Source organism: Budorcas taxicolor, chromosome 1 (assembly GCF_023091745.1).
Source record: "Budorcas taxicolor isolate Tak-1 chromosome 1, Takin1.1, whole genome shotgun sequence".
Taxonomy (NCBI): domain Eukaryota; kingdom Metazoa; phylum Chordata; class Mammalia; order Artiodactyla; family Bovidae; genus Budorcas; species Budorcas taxicolor.
Window position 1 is genome coordinate 47,261,389 of NC_068910.1, and position 20,681 is coordinate 47,282,069.

The 20,681-nt window shown below is 46.4% G+C and overlaps 2 protein-coding genes across 2 annotated transcripts; both read right to left on the minus strand.

Annotated features, from left to right (window-relative positions):
- Positions 1-39: 39 nt before the first annotated feature.
- On the minus strand, positions 40-13,505 carry ZNF619 (zinc finger protein 619). Its single transcript, XM_052644446.1, is given in 6 exon segments — positions 40-161; positions 3,703-5,050; positions 9,262-9,354; positions 10,181-10,381; positions 12,635-12,717; positions 13,270-13,505. Coding segments are annotated over 2 exon segments (1,194 nt in total). The 5' UTR covers positions 4,775-5,050; positions 9,262-9,354; positions 10,181-10,381; positions 12,635-12,717; positions 13,270-13,505.
- A 3,235-nt stretch (positions 13,506-16,740) lies between these two features.
- RPL14 (ribosomal protein L14) lies at positions 16,741-20,264 on the minus strand. Its single transcript, XM_052641733.1, has 6 exons — positions 20,202-20,264; positions 19,567-19,668; positions 18,906-19,000; positions 17,448-17,547; positions 17,295-17,348; positions 16,741-17,086 (listed from the first exon to the last, which is right to left on the minus strand). Exons 1-6 carry the CDS (start codon positions 20,202-20,204, stop codon positions 16,799-16,801), a joined length of 642 nt encoding a protein of 213 aa, XP_052497693.1. The 5' UTR covers positions 20,205-20,264; the 3' UTR covers positions 16,741-16,798.
- Between the last annotated feature and the right edge of the window lie 417 nt (positions 20,265-20,681).

The window sequence follows — 20,681 nt, forward strand, 5'->3', positions numbered from 1 at the left end:
CAGGGGCGGGCTTCTGGCCGGCACTTGCCCGTGATGTCACTAGTGGGCGCCGTTACGCAGCGCTAGGGGCTGGTCCCTCCGCCCTTGTGCTCCAACCGCTGAGCCGACTAGGGGCGGCGTGTCGCGGTACTGTTGACGCCTTAATCTATTCAGATCTTGGCCTCGGGGCGCAGGTGGGGCCAAGGTTAACGGACAGCTTCATCAGCTGTTTGCCTCATTTTCTCCGTGGGTCATCTGGAGTCTGGGCTGCGCAGTTTGGGGAGAGTGACTCCTGCTGTGTCATCTCTCAGAGGCCCACGCCAGGGATCGTGCTTGTGTCCTAGGCCGGGCAGCCCTTAGGAAAGCCATGGTTTCTATCTACCTTTTTCAAGCCCTCTCCCTTCCTAGGACCTAGGTGTGTGGGGAACGTTTTAGGATAGAACTAGACCCACTCCTGTTTGGACAACGGTGTACCAGTCCACCAGGCCCCTCTGTCCATGGTATTCTCCAGGCAAGAATACTGAAGTGAGTAGCCATTTCCTCCTCAAGGGGGATCTTTCACACCCAGGGATCAAACCCGCATCTCCTGCATTTGCAGGCTGATTCTTCACCACTGATCTGCCTGGGAATCCGGTTCAAACTGCTGAATGGTTTCAGTCCTGAGGACTACCCTGGGGTCCCTGGTCTATGCCAATTGTGGTTGCCATTCAAGGTAACTGAGGTAGATACATTGCTCCAAATGTGCCCAGGCGACCTGGGTCCTGTGTCCACACCACTGTGGGAGAATTGGAAATGGGAAGAGCAGTGCCCGCCATTTCTGTGGCCAAATGTGTATGGGTTGAGGGCATCAACTAGCTAGTTCCAGAAACCTGGCTGTACCACTTAATAACGGGGATCAGCAGCAAGTTGCTTTGCCTGTTTCATTGTCTGTTATATGGGGGTACCCCCCACAAAGGGCTATTAATAATAAATGAAGGATAATAATTAAATGAATTCAGATTGGCAAAGTATTTACAGTGGTGCCTGGCACAAAATAAGTCCTTGAGAGCCTGTTCTGTTTTGTAACTATGTTGTTTTTAGAGATACAAGTCCTACTGGGGCTCCAACCTGTGGCACAGTTTAGGGAAACAGTGATTAGCATTTATTCTTAGAGCCCTTTCCCACCATATAACTGTATGTGTGTTCCAGGCCCATCTTGGAGAAATTCAGCATCACTATCCAGAAAGGTTTAATTACAAAGGCATCTTGTAGTTAGTGTAACTACATGACAGAGGCTCTGAATAGAAACTGAACCAGGAATGGCTTCTCTTCTGTGACCACAGGTATTGCAGTATCAGGGACTCCTCCTCTGCTGTTTCAAATGCCACATGATGGGACCTTTTGTGCTCAGTTGCTCAGTCATGTCTGACTCTTTGCGACCCTTGGACTGTAGCCTGCCAGGTTCCTCTGTCCACAGGATTCTCCAGGCAAGAATACTAGAGTGGGCTGCCATTTCCTCCTCCAGAGAATCTTCCCAACCCAGGGATCAAACCCATGTCTCTTATGTCTCCTGAATTGGCAGGCAGATTCTTTACCACTATTGCCACCTAGGAAGCCCTATGATGGGGGCCTTTCATACACTGTATACTCAGATTCTCTTGCAATTAAGCATCTGCTGCACATTGCTCCAGCCCAGCTCCCTTTTGTAATCTGCCTGGCTCCACAGCCCACTGTCTCTGCTGCACTGCTCAGTCCTCCTGTATTTCCCCAACAATTGTCTGAAGTGCCTGATGTCATGTTATTGGCAGTCCTCCTCCTGTCCCTCCTAGATTCATGCTCTACTCATCTAGTGTCCCCAAGGTGACTTCCAAAATCTAAATTCCACGGCTGCCAAAGACAGGAGTGAACCATTGGCAGAGGCGGCCTGCCTGTTGGTGGACTTCTTCTGTAGAAACTGATGTGGATTTCTAGCTCCCAGAAAATTTTACTGGTAGATGCTTCCACCTCAAGCAGTTGCATGGATCTTCTGAAAATCATGTTCTCTCTGTGGAACAGAACAATTACGCCAAAGAAGTTTTCACATTGTTACGAACGTTCTAGGACCCACCACAGATTCCCTAACCTGGGGATGCGGCAAAGGGACTAAGAACCCCCAGGGAATTTGACCTTGGAGGCCAGTGGGATTTGATTACAGAACTTCCACAGGACTGGGGAAACAGACTCTTGGAGGGAACAAACAAAACCTTGTGCACACCAGGAGCCAGGAGATAGATAGGGCAGCGACCCCACTAGAGACTGAGCCAGACTTGCCTATGAGTGTCCAGGAATCTGTGGTGGAGGCGTGGGTCGATGGTGGCCTATTGCTGGGTCAGAGGCACTGAATACATCAGGGCTGGAATAAGTCATTTTGAAGGAGGTCGCCATTACTGCATCACCCCTACCATAGTTTGGCCTCAGGCCAAACAACAGGGAAGGAACATAGCCTCACCCATCAACAAAAAATTGGATTAAAGATTTACTGGGCATGGCCCCACCCATCAAAACAAGACCAAGATTCCAGCACAGCCAGTCTCTCCCATCAGGAAGCTCCCATAAGCCTCTTACACTTCTCCATCAGAGGGCAGACAGAATGGAAACCACAATTACAGAAAATTAACCAGACTGATCACATGAATCAAAACCTTGTCTAACTCAGTGAAACTATGAGCCATGCTGTGTAGCGCCACCCAAGACGTCATGGTGGAGAGGTCTGACAAAACGTGGTCCACTGGAGAAAGGAATGGCACACCACTTCATATTCTTACCTTGAGAAGCCCATGAACAGTATGAAAAGGCAAAAAGATAGGACACTGAAAGATGAACTCCCCAGGTCGGTAAGTGCCCAATATGCTACTGGAGATCAGTGGAAAATAACTCCAGAAAGAATGAAGGGATGGAGCCAAAGCAAAAACAACACCCAGCTGTGGATGTGACTGCTGAGGGAAGTAAAGTCCGATGCTGTAAAGAACAATATTGCACAGGAACCTGGAATGTTAGGTCCATGAAAGAAAAAGTGAAAGTGAAGTCACTCAGTCGTGTCTGCCCCTTTGCAACCCCATGGACTATAGCCTACCAGGCTTCTCCATCCATGGACTTTTCCAGGCAAGAGAACTGGAGTGGGTTGCCATTTCCTTCTCCAGGGGATCTTCCTGACCCAGGGATTGAACCCAGGTCTCCCACATTGCAGTCAGACGCTTTACTGTCAGAGCCACCATGAATCAAGCTAAACTGGAAGTGATCAAACAAGAGATGGCAAGAATGGACATCAACATTTTAGGAATCAGTGAACTAAAATGGACTGGAATGGGTGAATTTAACTCGGATGACCATTATATCTACTACTATGGGCAAGAATTCCGTAGAAGAAATGGAGTAGCCCTCAGAGCCAACAAAAGAATCTGAAATGCAGTACTTGGATGTATCTCAGAAATGACAGAATGATCTCTGTTCGTTTCCAAGGCAAACCATTCAATATCACAGTAATCCAAGTCTGTGCCCCAACCACTAATGCCAAAGAAGCTGAAGTTGAACGGTTCTATGATGACCTACAAGACGTTGTAGAACTAACACCAAAAAAAGACGTCCTTTTCATCATAGGGGACTGGAATACAAAAATCAGAAGTCAAGAGATAAATGGAGTAGCAGGCAAGTTTGGCCTTCGAGTAAAAAATGAAGCAGGAGAAAGGTTAATGAGTATTAAGTAACATCTTGTTAACAAGTTAACAAGAGCAACAGGAAGAGAGGCACAGAAGGAGGAGGCAGCGGTGCCCGTGGACAAGACAGGGGAGCCCCTGGCGTGGCTGGGGCAGGTCGTGCATGTTGGGGAGACGGAGGGGATAGGACTGAAGTGGGGGCGGCAGGGCTTCACCGGGGATGGCCTTGTAACTTGGTCGGGTTTCTTCCTGGTGTGCAGTTTCTGATGGTGAATGAAACTTGTGCTCCATCTGAAGGATTTCCCACACACTTTACACTCATAAGGTTTCTCCCCAGTGTGATCTTGCTAGTGCTGAACCAGGGTGATTTTCTGATTGAACGCCTTCCCACACTCCTGGCATTCATAAGGTTTCTCCCCAGTGTGGATTCTCTGATGTACTATAAAGCATGAGCTACAACTGAAAGTTTTCCAACATTCATTACATTTATAGAGCTTTTCCCCAGTGTGGAACCTCTGGTGCTGGAGAAACAGTGAACTTCGGCGGAAAGCCTTGCTGCACTCCTTACTTTTGTAAGGTTTCTCCCTGGTGTGGATCCTCTGATGCTGAATCAGGACTGAATTTGAACTGAAGCTTTTCCCACACTCCTTACATTCGTATGGCTTCTCCCCAGTGTGAATTCGCTCATGGATGACGCGGTCATAGTTACACCCAAAAGCCTTCCCACATTCCTTACACTTAAAGGGTTTCTCCCCAGTGTGGATTCACTGATGCCGGATAAGTTTTGAGTTGTAGCTGAAGGTTTTCCCACAGTCCTTACATTCGTAGGGCTTCTCTCCCCCGTGGAGTTTCTGATGCTGAAGGAGGTGCAAGTTTTGACTGAAGGCTTGTCCACATTCCTGGCAAGGGTACGGTTTCTCCCCAGTGTGGATCTTCTGGTGCCGTGACAGTTTTGAGTTATAGCTGAAGGCTTTGCCACATTCTTTGCATTTGTAGGGCCTCTTGTCCATCTGAATTCTCTGATGCTGGTGAAGGTCTGAATGTTGGTTGAAATATCTGCCACACTCACCACAATTATAAAATACCTGTTCTCTAGGGAGGCCCTGCTTAATAATGAGATGCATGCAGATACCACAGCTTCCTTCCAATTGTCTGGCTATCTCTTCTCTTTCAACAGTGGAGGATGGATGATCCTGGACTGGCAAATCTGTGAAATCACCGTTCTTTGAGTATTTTTCCTTCCCTGGGTCAAACAGCTGCAGCTTCTCTAAGCTGTTCTCAAAGAGAGGGTGCCTGGGAACATCCACCAGCAGCACCTCCGTTATCAACTTGTGAGACTCTGGTCCCTTTGAAATGCCCAGCTCTGCAGTCTGCCCTCCGTTCTGTCTTGGTTTCACCACCTAGCATGATGAAAACATTACATGATATCACTGAATCACTCTGCTGTACATCTGAAACACAACACTGTTAATCAACTGTATTCTAATATGAAATAAAAATTTTAAATAAGTAATAAAGACACACAAACACTGAAAGTGAAGGGATGGAAAAAGATAGTCCATGGAAATGGAAATAAAAAGAAAGCTGGAGTAGCAATACTCATACCAGACACAATACAGTTTAAAACAAAGACTGTAACCAAAAAAAGGGTATTATATAATGATAAAGGTATCCAAAAAAAGAAACAAAAGAAAACATAACAGTCACCTAGTTATGCTGAAAGGAGAAAGGGATTAAGCAGTACTATTAATGCCATGACCAGGACATGTGTACTTTTGGAGAGAGACATAGCCTCCTGATGATACCCTGAAGGAAAAGTAAAAATATTGGAGGTAGAGAAAGCCAGCAATGCCATTAGGACAACAAAATCAGTACAGACAGCAAAAACTATTAGTGGAGACAAATGGAAGAAGAAAAAACAGGAATAGGGTGGAGAAAATGCTGAATGGGAAGCAATTTAAAAAGCAGAGGAAGGGAATGACCTGGCAATCCAGTGGTTAGGACTTAGCATTCTCATTTCTGTGGCCCTGGGTTCAATCCCTGGTCGAGAACTAAGGTCCCACAAATCACAATGCGTGGCCAAAAGAAAAGAAAGCAGATGGAGCTGAGGTTGAAGAAGATCTTTAAACTGGAGCAAAAAGAGCTGGGTAAGCAGCTCTCACAGCACACAGCATCCAGAGGGCTGGAAGATGCTGTTTGCAACAGCGGATCTCAAGGCCCCTGTCAAGGCAAGAAACTGTTCGAATGTTTTAGAATATCCTGTAATGTTTAAAGAAATGTTTTATATTGCAAGCCTGACTGGGGAAAGGACAGTGTGTAACACTGCAGATTGTGAGGGGTTCATAAAAGGACCGTAATTGCGAAACCCGTGTGCTGTCCAGCGGGAGAGAGACTTAACTGTGGAAGGAAAAAAGACATGGCTGGTTCAGACCCTTCTAAGACTGCAGACGGCCACTGGTGGGGAAAGGGGACCCACACTCTTAACGGTGCGCCACAACAGAGAAGTCATGTTTGCCTTTCCAGGCACCAAGGATTTGCCAAGTGAAACTGCTAGCTTAGTGAAGTGTTTCTGACCTTGACTCACCGTTTAGATCCCATGGAAACAAGAGTTTTGAAGAACACGACCCTTAATAAGAATGATGAATATACGACGGATTTTATACTAGTTTGGTCTATTTTATTTAAGTCTAGCCCAATCTAGTCTAATTTTTAAATGATGAGCAAACGCACTAAGGAGTTGCAACCCAGAATTTTAAAAACACAGTTCAAGATTTTCAAGAATAGAGATCTTCAAAGTGTGGTCCCAGGACCATCATGGTCTGGGAACTCATTAGAAATGCAGGTTCCCAGGCCCTACCCCAGTCTACCAAACTAGAATTTCTGGAGGTGGCGTCCAGCAGTCTGTGTTTAACAAGCACTGCAAGTGTTTCTGACGCACACTAGGGTTTGACAGCCACTGATCTAGAAACTAAAAGAGGCAGCTGGAGGCTGTGTTTAAAATTGTTATAGGCTGCATTGTCTGATTAGGGCCATCAACCACATGTGGCTATTTAATTAAAATAGAACAAAGTTAAAAAGTCAGTTCCTCAGTAGTATCACCAACATTTCAAATGCTCATGTGGCTAATGGCTCCCATATTGGACAGTGCAGATACATAACATTTCCATCGCTCCAGAAAAGTCCTACTGGACAAAGCTGTTGACAGGCTAAATGGACAATGTGCAGCTGTGGCAAAGCGAGACACTGACAACTGCAGGTGGGCCCCTGGGAAAGCTTTTTACATCAAGGTGGGCTCAAGTGTTGGAGTCGATCTAAAGGCACTAGATGAAGACAGAATTGGGGTGAGTCAGAAAGGGGCACTTGGTTTACAGAGGTTCTGAATAGCATTAGGGATTGAGGGAGTTTAAGAACAGGGGTGACTGAATGAGAAAGACTATCCACCTAATCTGTGGATGGTTCTTTACATTTAACTTCAATTCCCTGGCAGCCCAGTGGTTAGGACTCTGTGCTTCCACTGCAGCAGGGCAGGGGTTCTTCTATTCCCTGGCTGAGGAATGAAGATCCCTCAGCCAAAAGACATAAAAGGAAACCACTCATTCCCAATAAATAAACATGCTTTCCACAAATCAATTGATGTGAAACTTCACATGAATAGAATGAAAGAAAAGAATCATATGACCATCTCAATAGTTAAAGGCTACCCTGAAAGGTCAGTTGGTAAAGAATGTGCCTGCAATGCAAGAGACCCCAGTTCAATTCCTGGGTCGGGAAGATCTCTGGAGAAGAGATAGACTACCCACTCCAGTATTTTTCCCCTGTGGGCTTCCCACTCCAGGAATTCCCTTGTGGCTCAGCTGGTAAAGAATCCTCCTGCAATGCAGGAGACCTGGGTTCGATCCCTGGGCTGGGAAGATCCCCTGGAGAAGGGAAAGGCTACCCACTCCAGTACTCTGGCTTGGAGAATTTCATGGACTGTATAGTCCATGGGGTTGCAAAGAGTTGACATAACTGAGCGACTTTCACTTTCAATAGGTAAAGGAAAAGAATTTCACAAAATTCAACATTCATTCACCATAAAAACTCTTAACAAATTAGGTAGAGAAGGAACATGGGTTTCCCTTGTAGCTCAGTTGGTAAATCTGCCTGCAATGCAGGAGTTACTAGTTTGATTCTGAGGTTGAGAAGATCCCCTGGAGAAGGAAATGGCAACCCATTCCAGTATTCTAACCCTGGAGAATCTCATGGACAGAGGAGCCAGGCAGGCTATTGTCCAGGGGGTCACAAGAGTTGGACATGACTTAGCAACTAAACCACTGCCACAGGGAAGGAACATATGTCAACATAAAAAAGGCCATAAATGAAACGCCCACAGCTAACATCATACTCAAGAGTGAAAGGCTGAAAGTTTTTCCTCTAAGATTAGGTACAAGAGCGTCCGCTCTCACCACTCCAATGTAACACAGTGCTGAAAATCCTACATAAAGCAAACAGACAAAAAATAAAGAAAAAAGAAAGAAAGAAAAGGTACCAGAATTGGGAAGGAAGAAACACAATTTGTTCTATTTGCAGATAACAAGATTTAAAATATAGAAAATCATTCAGACTCAACAAAAAGAACAGTTAAATCTAATCAGTGAATTCAGTAAAGCTGCAGGATATACAATTCACATATAGAAATCTGAATACTTTCTATACACTAACAATGAGTTTTCTGAGAAATAAAGAAATTGATCCCATTTATAACAGCATTGAAAACACTAAAATACTTAGGAGTAAATTTAACCGAGGGGTTGAAAGATCTCTACTCTGAAAACTACAAGACATGGATGAAAACGACCAAAGAAGACAGAAATAAATGGGAAATATTCCATGTTCGTGAGCTGGGAGAACTAACACAGTTTAAATGTCAGCACTGGACTTCCCTGGAAGTCCACTGTTTAAGAATCCACCTGCCAATGCCAGGAACATGGGTTCAATCCCTGTTCCCGGAAGAGCTCACATGCCTTGGGGCAACTAAGCCTGTCCGCCACAACGACTAAGCCTGTGCTCCAGCCCCTGTGCTCCGCGACAAGAGAAGCCACTGCAACAGAAAAGCCTTGCGCCACAAGGAGGAGCAGCCTCTGCTTGTTGTAACAGAGAAAACCTGAACACATCAAGGAAGCCCCAGCACAGCCATAAATAGATCAATCTTAAAAAAAAAAAAAGTCAATACTGCCGAAAGTCATCTAGAGAGTCAACGCAATCTCTATCAAGATGCCAACGGCATTTGTTTTAACAAAAGTAGAAAAACACTCCCCAAAATAAACAGGGTTTCTTTCAAAAGCTACTTCCTAATTCAGCGTTTAGGAATCTATAAAAAGTCCATTCTTCTGCGACAGTTTCTCTCTGACACACACACACACAAACACATACAAAATGTCCTTGCAGAAACAAGTTCTCTGTTTTGTATATATTCGTAAGTTAATCAACAGAAGTCTATCTGCACTACTAAAGGTTTGAAATCCTTTAGCTTTACAAAGAAGAATGACAGAAAATGAAAGGTCTGGACAAGTCTTTTCCAGTTTGGGGCTGAAGCTCTATGGAGAAGAGAATGGCAGGTTCTCCTGCTTACCTCTGCAGGTACCTCTCGGGTGCTCTCTCCCGACCAGTGTCCAGGGATCCAGGTGCCCTGGTTCTTCCCGTCGCTCCAGCCAGAAGATCAGATCTGATTTGGGGAATGGAAATGCTGTTGAAGGACACAGAAAAGGAATAGAAAGTTGAGGACAGTCTCCTCGGACCCCTCTCAGTCTACCCTCTGCTTTGCCAGGTGGAAAAAGCAGTGACGTCCCAGGAGACGAAGGGAGGCCAGTGTGGAGAGACTCGGGGGATGAAAGGAGGGCTCAAACTGTTTTGCCTAGGAAGCTTATTCTGGTTCTGAGAGCACAGGAAGTCCACATTGTCACTGGAAGTGTGTACAGAAGGCCTTAGGAGACTCACACAGAGAAGATGGGGCCACAGTCTCCATCAGGGAACTGAAAGAGTGAAGGAACGAATATGGAACCTTCTCAGTGCTCTGACCCCAGGGCAAAGCCCCTCGCAGGAGAATTCCCATGGGGAAAGAAGGAAGACTGGAAGGCAATGGCAACTCACTCCAGTACTCTTGCCTGGAAAATCCCATGGACGGAGGAGCATGGTAGGCTACAGTCCATGGGGTCGCAAAGAGTGGGACACGACTGAGCGACTTCACTTTCACTTTGGCCACACTGCTAAACCTGTGGGATCTAAGTTCCCCAATCAAGGATTGAACCTGCCCCCTTGGCAGTGTGGAGTCCTAACCACTGGACTGCCGCGGAATTTCGGGGAAGTCTTGTTTAAAACTGAAATGAACCCAGATCTTTCTCCAGTAGTTAGTTACTCCTGCAACTGAGGATCGGGGAGCTCAGCTCATGGAGCATCAATTCTGGTGGTAATAGAGATCCCAGATACATTATAGAGGAAGCCAGGAGCCCCCAAGGGCAGCAGCTGAGTTTCAGGAAGGAAGGAGGACTCACCCAAGGAAGTTATGTTTGCGTAATTCTCCAGCATCACCTCCCTGTACAGAGCCCTCTGCGCAGAGACCAGGCTGGCCCATTGGTTCTGGGTGAAGTACACAGCCACGTCCTCAAAGGTCACTGGCTCCTGAAACAACAGGCTTCTTCTCAAGCCCTAGCTGGAGGCAAAGGGAGGGGCCTGAACTTCAGGGAGGGCGTGTCCTGGAAAAAAGAGCCACCAAAGAAGAAGCAGAGGACTTGTAGCCATCACTGTAAAGACCCATTTAGACAAGAACCACTGCTAGGTGCAAAATCTAGGAGGAAATGTTGATGAGCAGGGTATCTGCATGATTTTAAATGATTCCCAATCAGTTGCAGGGGGAAAAATAATAACTCTACAGTGAAGAAATCAGATAACACCTTGACCAGGAAATCTAAAGTTGGCTAGTGTGACTGATGAACTGGATTTCTAATTTTAATTCATTTTAATCTAAATAGGCACCTGTAGCTAGTGGCTCCCTCACTGAACAGTGGAGAACAGACACTGCTGACCCTGAATGTTAATATTCTGCCTCTACTTCCTCGAGAGTCAGCAGTTGAGAGCACAGCCCTGACCATCTTCCCTCACATTAGGGCTTCCACCCTCCACACCTCTCTAATTACTTAGATACCATTTGTTCTGTTCTCTTCAATATGCAGATTCTCAACATCCAGCTCCATCTCTCATCATTCTGCTTCATTCCTTTGCTGACACTTCCTCCCTCTCCATTATTAAATTAACAGGGGACTTCCCTCATGGTCCAGTGGTTAAGACTCTGCCTGCTAATGCAGAGGACTGGGGTTCAAGCCCTGGTCCAGAAAGATTTCACATGGCGTGGGGGAACTAACCCCGTACACCACAACTACTGAGCCTGCGCTCTAGAGCCGGTGACCTGCAACAAGAGAAGCCACGACAATTAGGAGCCCACACCACCAGAGAGCAGCCCCCGCCCCTGCAAGGAGGGAGAGCCTGTGTGCAGCAGCGAAGACCCAGCAAAGCCAAAATAAGACAGATACATTTTTAAAGAGTCAGTGGGGCTGCTGATTCCCCTACATGGGAAGTAGGTTTCAGAGGCAGCACAGATTTCATGGCAAACAGCAGAGACTTTAGAGCTGTGGTTCTCAGTGGGGGGCAATTGTGCCCAGCAGGGAATATGTGGCGATGTCTGGAGCCGGTTTTCGTTTTCGTTTTCGTTGCCACAACCTCCGGGGGGTGGTGATGCTACTGGCACCTAGTGGTTAGAGGCCACGGATGCATGTTACTTAACAGCCTACAGTACACAGGAGGGTCCCCCACAACAAAGGATTACCTGGCCTGAAACATCAACAGTGCTAAGGTTGACAAGCCCAGCTCTACAGTCATACTCCCTAGGTTCAAATTCCACCACTATAGCCATTAGCTGTACAAACTTAGATGAGACACTTAAGTTTTTGTGCCTCAATTTCTTCATCTAAAAAACTCTGATACTAGCAATACCAAGCTGATGAGGCTCTTGTAAGGATGGAATGAATTAGTATGTGTAAAGCAAACATCACCTGGCACATGATAATATATAAATCTCAGCACTTATTACAACAACAGATGAGATTGGGGGAACTTCCTAGATGATTCCAAATAGCAAATGTTTCTCATAAGAGATTGTAGCAAAGACTGACAGTTATTAATATATCTATCCATCCATCTATCTCACTTCTAAGAGGTTTCTAAAAGAGAACAGCTGAGAGGTTTGCATTTTTAGCATCTCCTCTTCTAGGTGGAATGCAGATGAATGCTGGAGATCAAGCAGCCGCCTTAGACTGTGAAGTAACCTTGGGCAGGAGAGCCAGTGCTAGGATGGTGGAGCAGAAAGATAGAAAGAACATGGATGTGTGATGCTAGTGGAGCCATCACACTCACCCTAGACTGCCTCTCCCAGACTTCTCTGGTGTGAGAGAGAGGCTTTTTCCCTGTTTAAGCCACTGTCACTTGGGGTTTGTTTGGCCCCACCACAGAGCATGGAGGATCTTAGTTCCCTGACCAGGGATTAAACCCACACCCACTGCAATGGAGGCCCAGAGTCTTAACCACTGGACTGCCAGGGAATTCCTCAGTTGGGGGGTTTCTTAGTGGAACATAATCCCCCATGACTACCATACTTTAGGCAAAGCCCCTGGAGAGAAAAGACTGACCCCAAACCTGTTCATCTGTGCACCGTCCTCACGGTCTGCCTGGATGTAGATTCTCACTTTCTAGAATTTCTAGGCTGGTGCTTCCCTCTTTTCACACCTGATCCTTCCAAATTTATTCTACTCTCCCTCATTAACTCCCCTAACAAACTCCTTTGCCATACTCTTTGATGGATGCAAAGCTAAGCACAGGACTGGCCAAGGCATGTCCTGTAATGCCCTTTCATATCTGTTCTGAATGTGGAAAGCTGGAAAAAAAACTCAGCTCACCTGGGACAATGTCTGGAGAATGGCTGATGACTCCTGGCTTCATGCACTGCCCTTTCTGTTTGGAAAAGCAAAAACCTGGAGAGCTAAGCGGAGGAAGAACCACAGTGAGACTAACCCTATCTTGTTTCTCACACTTGCCACCTCTTCCTCCCTCAGTCTCCTCGCCACTACCCTAGGAAAGATATTCTCAGAACACTCTGGATGTTCTCATTGCACCCCCGACAGCGATGCACTGCGCGCTGCCACTGCTCCTTTGTACACTCTACAAATTTGCCTGATGAGGACAGAAATTCCTAGAAAGAATCTCTGAAGCAAGAGTCAAGGACTGCAGAACATCTGACTTTTAAGAAAATCCCTGGCCCACTTTGAATGCATTACTACGTAGTCTGCACTGAATGCTTCTATTGACCATGGTTGGCAAAGATCCCAAACAAGCTTTTGCAGAGAAAGTAGGGTAATACAGGCCTCTGGATCTCTGCAAGGGCTGCAGAACAAAATGCAAGCGGAGTTCTGGCCCCGGGAGGAAAGGGTAAAACAAACAACTTCCTAGTTGGGCGATGAGAACCGAAGCCCGCATCCGGATCTGAACACTCCACCCTGGGAAACAGGCGACTCCAAACGTGACCGGTCCCTACCCTGAGTACCGCGAGTCAGAGGAAGGAGGTCGGGCCGGCCCTTCAGGGCAGAAAGATCGATTGCTCCTCTCCAGCAGAGGGCTGTGCTCAGGCTCGCGGAGCTTCAGAGGCCTCTGCTCGGCAAGCTCCAGGATGAGGAGGACTGCGCCACCCGGGAACAGGATCGCGGAATTCCCGGCAACTCGGCGAGCGCGAGTGCCAGCACCGAACGTAGCTAAGGCGGAAGCGCTCCCAACTGGCGCTCTCGGTGCCTCTCTAGGAAGCCCGGAGGCTGGCCTTTCTCCATGGTTCCTCCGCAAGCCAGATACCGGATGACTGGGCGCGCATTAGCTGGTATCTGTGGCTGCTTACGCCAAGCTGACACTTCGTCAAGGACAGAGATTCTACATTATACTTGTGATGCTTTAAGTTATGGCGCTAACACTTGCTGTGTGTGCTTAGTCGCTCTGCTGCTGCTGCTAAGTCGCTTCAGTCGTGTCCGACTCTGTGCGACCCCAGAGACGGCAGCCCATCAGGCTCCCCCGTCCCTGGGATTCTCCAGGCAAGAACACTGGAGTGGGTTGCCATTTCCTTCTCCAATGCATGAAAGTGAAAAGTGAAAGGGAAGTCGCTCAGTCGTGTCCGACCCTCCGTGACCCCATGGACTGTAGCCCACCAGGCTCCTCCGTCCACGGGACTCTCCAGGCAAGAGTACTGGAGTGGGGTGCCATCGCCTTCTCAGTCTTGTCCAACTCTTTGGGACCCCACGGCCTGTAGCCCGCCAGGCTCCTCTGTCCATGCGGATTCTCCAGGCAAGAACACTGGAGTGGGCTGCCACGCCCTCCTCCAGGGGATCTCCCTAATCCAAGGCTAGCGCGCACAATCTACGCTGCAGGCGGATTCTTACCGTCTGAGCCACCAGGGAAGCCCCACACTTGCTAGCAGCAACTTAACCTCATGAGTATAGCCTGTTTCCCCTGCTTAGTGGCTGATGGCCTGGACTGTGACCTAAAATCATGAAATCTGAGATCTGACTAGGTTCGAATTGTCTTCACTGTATGGCCTTGGCAAATTACTAAACTCTTCCTCAGTTTCTCAATTGAGAATGGAAATAGTTTCAAACTCATAAATTCAACAGATTAACTGACTCAATTCATAAACTGCAAATTATCACAGAGATACAGGGTGTAATACTATGACTTAAGAAATACGTATTTGGTATTCGCATCCAGTTCTTGACACAAGAAGCTTTTAAAATTCTTGGGGAGTCTCCAGGGTGGTAGGACTGTCCTTTTTGACTGAGATGACCGGTGGCCAGGGTCTCCTAACTTCAAGATGGGGATGGGGCGGGGAGGGACGGGGTGCTACTCAGCAGAGGAACCACAACTTCATAGTCATCCATCGTGGGTGACCTGGTCACCACCACCACCACCTCCCAACCTGCCTGGAGCAGAAGAGCTGGGGATCTAACTAATCACCAATAGCCAATGATTCAATCAAACATGCCTACCTAATGAAATTTCATAAAAACTCTAGAAAAGGAAGGCAGTTCCCAGGATAAATATAAAGGTGCTGGGAGAGTAGCAAGCTAGACAGGGCGTGTAAGTTGTGTGCTCCTTCCCTCATACCTTAACTCATGCATTTCCATTTGGCTGTTCCGAGTTACCTTTTGTGACAGGCCTATAACAAATGTTCCCGAGTTCCTTCTCCAGATATTCTGGAACCAAGGATAGAACCTGCAGGGATAGTCTCCTGCTTGGCAGGCAGAGTCTTTAACACTGAGCCACCTGGGAAGCCTGCAACATGCCTTAGTTCTATTAACGAGGCAGTCATGGGAACTCCAATTACAGCTGCACCCTGAGAAGTGCAAGAGGCCTGAGAGCCTTGGAATCGGCATTTGAAGTCAAGGCAAACCCCTCTGGGGCTTCCCTCGTGGCTCAGCTGTAAAGAATCCAACTGCAATGCAGAAGAGGCAGAAGACGCCGTGGGTTCAATCCCTGGGTCAGTTAGGATCCCCTGAAGGAGGGTATGGGAACCCACTCCAGTATTCGTGCCTTGCAGAATCCCATGGACAGAGAAGCCTGGCAGGTTAAAGTCCATGGGATCACACAGTCAGACACGACTCAAGTGAATGACGATGCACACACCCGTTCACCTGTGTGGTCTGTGGCTCACCTGGGCAGTTTCTATCTGATGTGCTCTAAGTAAAAAATTCTTAAGGGGGAAATAACTAAAGACAAGCAAAGTGAAAACTGAAAGTGATGTTGCTTAGCTGTGTCCCACTCTTTGTGACCCCGTGGACTGTAACCTATCAGGCTCCTCCAACCATGGGATTTTCCAGGCAAGAATGCTGGAGTGGGTTGCCATTCCCTTCTCCAGGGATCTTCCCAGGCCAGGATTGAACCTGGGTCTCCTGCACTGCAGGCAGACACTATACCAACTGAGACACCAGGAAGCCCAAAATATACATGTCCATGGACCATACAACCCATGGAATTCTCCAGGCCACAACACTGGAGTGGGTAGCCTATTCCTTCTCCAGCAGATCTTCCCAACCCAGGATCGAACTAGAGTCTCCTGCATTGCAGATGGATTCTTTACCAACTGAGCTATTAGGTAAGATTTCAGACAAAAAGGCATTCAGAAATTTTTATCATCATGAATGCTAACTAGAATATGCAGTTCTAGGAATACTAGAAGATGCGGCTCATGAACCTCAATACAATTTCACCAGTGCCACTTTGGGCTTTGGACCTTTAGAGTAAAGAGTACTGCCAAACTTGAAACCACCTGACCTTCCCAACTCTTCCTGTCCCATGTTTCAGTTCGTTCAACAGGACACAATGTAAATTTTAGACATCACTCTATTTAAAAAGCACTCTATGGCTTTCTACACACTGTCCTCCCACCACAGAGCCAACACCTGGCTTCCCAGTCCTGTGGTCTCCGGCAAGTCTTCTACATGCCTGAGATTCATACCTCCCTTCCCCCACACCATATTCTGGGTGGAAGCTGAAGATTCCACTTTAGACAACCCCCCTTGTCCTTGTTAGGACAAGTAACACAAAATTGCCTGTATTTCCTCTATCACAGCAACTATTACACTGTATCACTTGCCTATTAATGCCACTAAACAAAAATGAGAAATGACTGGAAACTGGTAACTAAGTAACCAACCTATCAAAATGTAGTATTTGTTTACCTACAGTGTATTTTTGTAAGAAAATTTACTCTTGAGCATCAGAAGCATCTGGGATTTTAGTTATTTATGAGATGTGTATTTGTACAAGGAAAGAAAATTAACCCAGTGGTCTAATTATCATGATTTCCCTTAAGAACATTACTTAGGACTTTGTGTGATGACTTGATAGTATCTGAATCTGGACAGAGCGGACTCAGGAATTCCTTCTCCAATGAGGACAGTAACAATCCTACCATCAATCTGCCTCGTAAACCCAGCCCAGGCAAAAAGACTTTAATCCACAGATTAAATAATTTGCCAGCACGTCAAAAAGAACTTTTATTCTGATTCAAATAGCCTCTTATGCACTCATGCTTTCTTGCCAGATGCCTTTGGAGCAGGTGCTTTCTGGGATGGAGCTTTCTGACCCTTCTGAGTTTTAGGAGGAGGTGCTGCCTTCTGGCCTGCAGCTTTCTGGGCAGGAACCTTCTGGGCTGGAGCCTTCTTACCCTCAGTGGTCATCTTTTTTGCTGCAACCTTGGCAGCAGCAGCAGCTACTGCAGCTGCCCCCTTAGCAGCAAGGGCTTTCTTGGGAGAAGCTTTCAGGAGAGCTGCCTTTTGAAGTTTCTTAACTTCAATCTTGATTAGTCTGTTCCTCTGAAAAATTTCAATAAAAATGTTCATTATATATGCACACAAAACTCTGACCCATCCTATATGTATGGATATGTAGATAGGTACAGGAGACCACCCTTATAACATCTAAGACTTCTATGATGTTAACTTTGTGGTCTAGAAACTTAGGCAAACATAATTACCAGACAAATAAATTCAGGGCTGGAATACAACCATCACAAAAACTTACCATTTTCCTTGCCTTCATGACTTTGTAACGATCAAAATCTGTCATCTTGGCTTTCTGTGTTATTGAAAAAAAAAAAAAAAACAACTCTGTCAAACCACCTTCTAATCCCCCAAAATCAGAACATGTCCAACTTCAAATAACTCAAATCATTACCTTTTCTCTGGCTTCAATCTTCTTGGCCCACCTTGTGGCTGCCCACTTTGCATTGATATCTGCCTTCTCCCAGGCTTTCCGGACATACTTCTGGCGGGCACTAGAAAGAGCCAAGAACAAAGATTTAAGAAATCAGCTCTGAGGTCACACAGATTCAGGGACAGCTTTTCATCCTCTGAAAAAGCACAAGTTAAAAAAGCACAAGAAAAATGCCACAAGAACCCTTGTTTTTTCTACTGCCAGTTGTAGTGTCTCCACAGAAAACAGCACAAGGCACAATGTTATCTTCTACTTGTTCCAACAGTGTCCACTAAGCCAAGATATCTTACATCCTCAAAACACAATTTTTTAATAAAAATATGTAAACCACTCCACTTTCACTTTTCACTTTCATTGGAGAAGGAAATGGCAACCCACTCCAGTGTTCCTGCCTGGAGAATCCGAGGGACGGAGGAGCCTGGTGGGCTGCCGTCCATCTCTGGGGTCGCATAGAGTTGGACACGACTGAAGCGACTCAGCAGCAGCAGAAAGCAATTTCCTTTTCATAAAGAATAACATGAAGTGAAGTGAAGTTGCTCAGTCGTGTCCGACTCTTTGCGACCTCATGGACTGTAGCCTACCAGGCACCTCTGTCCATGGGATTTTCCAGGCAATAGTACTGGAGTGGATTGCCATTCCCTTCTCCAGGGGATCTTCCTGACCCAGGGATCAAACCCAGGTCTCCCGCATTGCAGACAAGACGCTTTACCGTCTGAGCTGTAACGTAGTTGTCCCTTATTGCCTTGTTTTATTCTGTACAGTAATGCCTAAAGATTTGCATTCAAATGCCATAAAATGGAATTGTAACCACTTTGGTATTTGTTTCAAACATCAAAATCCAGTATGCTTAGAAAGTAAACCAGTCATTGCACAGGTTACATTGCAAACAATCATCACCACACAGCAACACATCAGTTTTTAACTTCTGTAACCTACATCATGCCAAGAATCACAGAATGGCTGCCTTAATTGTTCATGAATAGCCAGGAAGAGAACCTCTTTGGTGGCTGTCTTAAGGAGATGATGTTATGTTAAACATTAGCTGACACATATGAAAAGTTCTACTAATGATAGTATTTTTTGTTCTAAAGCTAAAATTGACTAACACATGTTCAAGAAACTACACATACAGAAAGTTCTTTGTTGTGCAAATCCTGACAGAAAGGGGTACAAGAGAAAAAGAATGGGAAATCTGGACAAAGGGAAAGCCAGAGAACCACCGGATCGCAGGGCATTTTAGAAGTAAATGTCTGTCTACTTTTACAACGCAACTCTCTCTTCTAAATGGCTCTCACTTTCACACTGCTTACTATATTCTCAAGAGAAAAACGAAATAACCAACAACATTTTTAAATGAAATTAAGCAAACTTTTACTAGTATTAACAAAACTATGGGAAGGGTGATAGTTGGATAGTGACCTGTGTGGGAACTTGAGGATGAAGTCAGTGAGCTGCATGCATTTGAAAGGCATAGCCTGTCTCCTTACTTGAGTGCAAGGTCCATCCACCAAAGCCTAGAAGACATAAGATCAAGGATCTCAGTATAAAAATGTAACAGCATTCAAACTGCAGATATCCTACATAATATTAGTCTTTTCAGAATCATCAAATTCTTATATTTAAATGCTTTCTTAAAGGTTAAAAAGAGTTAGCAGTGATAGTTAAGCATAGCACCCAACACATAGTTTTGTCTTTAATACTTCCATTTCCCACAAAAAAACTATCTGCTCAATCCCTTAGTTTGTGGTGCTCAAATAGTGACAACAGGAAACAAGGGCTTTCTATGTGAAAGAAAAGGCTTTCTATGGCTTTGTTCCAAACTCGCTTTGAACATAATAAGTGATTTACATCTCGCCCATGTTTTAGCCCACCTTTAGTTTAAAACTGCCTAGTTTAGAAGTATTACTCAAACCCAGTAGTAACAGGTCAATTCAAGCCTCTGCTCTGTAACCCCTATCTGCGCTGGCTGTTTAAGTAAAACTACCACCCATAGTACTCCTATCTTAAGAGGGCCGCTGAATCCATTACCATTGTCGTCTACACTGCCACGTAAAGCCGTGACACTTTTCCTTACACTTACCCTGTTCTGATCAATAACATCTACAATCGCGACCAGCTTCCCGGCATGAGGCCCAAAGGAGACGTAGGCCACCCGGCCAACCTCTACGAAACGCCTGAACACCTAAAATTGGGAGACGGGGGGAGAGAACAGCGAGACTGATTAAAAATACGATCCAGTTTGCCAGTCTTTGCAATTTAAAGATAGTGCGGCTAAAAACAGGAAAAAAGAATGTTGAGGAGAACACGCCGAAGTGCCATGGAACAACCAGGATGGACGAAATCCACAGAGGAAACGGTAGCAAGTCAGTCTCCCGCTGGCCTCCCCGTCTAAGAAGCCAGCACGGCCATACCACCATGCCCTGTCCTGCTTCGGCCCCGGCGGGCGGGCTAGGCGACTGGCCGCCGCAACGAGACAGCGGAGGCGGCCAGAGCGCGCACGCGTGGCCCAGCGAGCGCCCGGCCTGCCGGGCCCTCCACGCGCTCCTCGGACGCGCATCCTGAAAGCTCCCAACTCTTGTGTCTTGCCCACCCGGGGAACCTCACTGCACTATACCTAAGATCCACTGAGCGCCGCTGCTCGCCTCCAGCCCCCAGCCCAGGCAAAGCTGGAGCGGCATAGGGGTCAGACATGGAGCCCGCGCCGGCGATACTCACCATGTTGGCGGCGTTCGGCGAGAAGGAAGAAGACCCGCCCAACCCTGCGCCTGTGTAGAAGGCCGCCCCGCCCCGGTAGTGAAAGAGTCGCCGACGTGGGCACCGATTGGTTGGGACGTACGCACGTATGCGCACACATGCTTACTGGGAAAACATGGCGGAGTCTGCTGGAGCTCTGCTGTGCTTTCGCGGTTGGGTTTCGAGGGCTTGGCTTAGTCGACACCGCGCGTGAGCAGCTGTCTCTTAAGACTTCAAGGTGCAGAAGAGCACAGAAACTGTGCTTTCTTTTGTGACTGTTTGCAGTCCTTTTGACTTCATCTTTTAACATTCTTCCATCTTTTCTTCACTACTCGTCTAAATGTTGCTGATGTCTTAGTACAATTTTTTTCTCTCCGTAAGTGACCCCATTAATTTTATTAACCTTTCTTCTTAAAAGAATTCAAACTTTACAGAAAAGTTACAAAACAAGTATAAGTAATT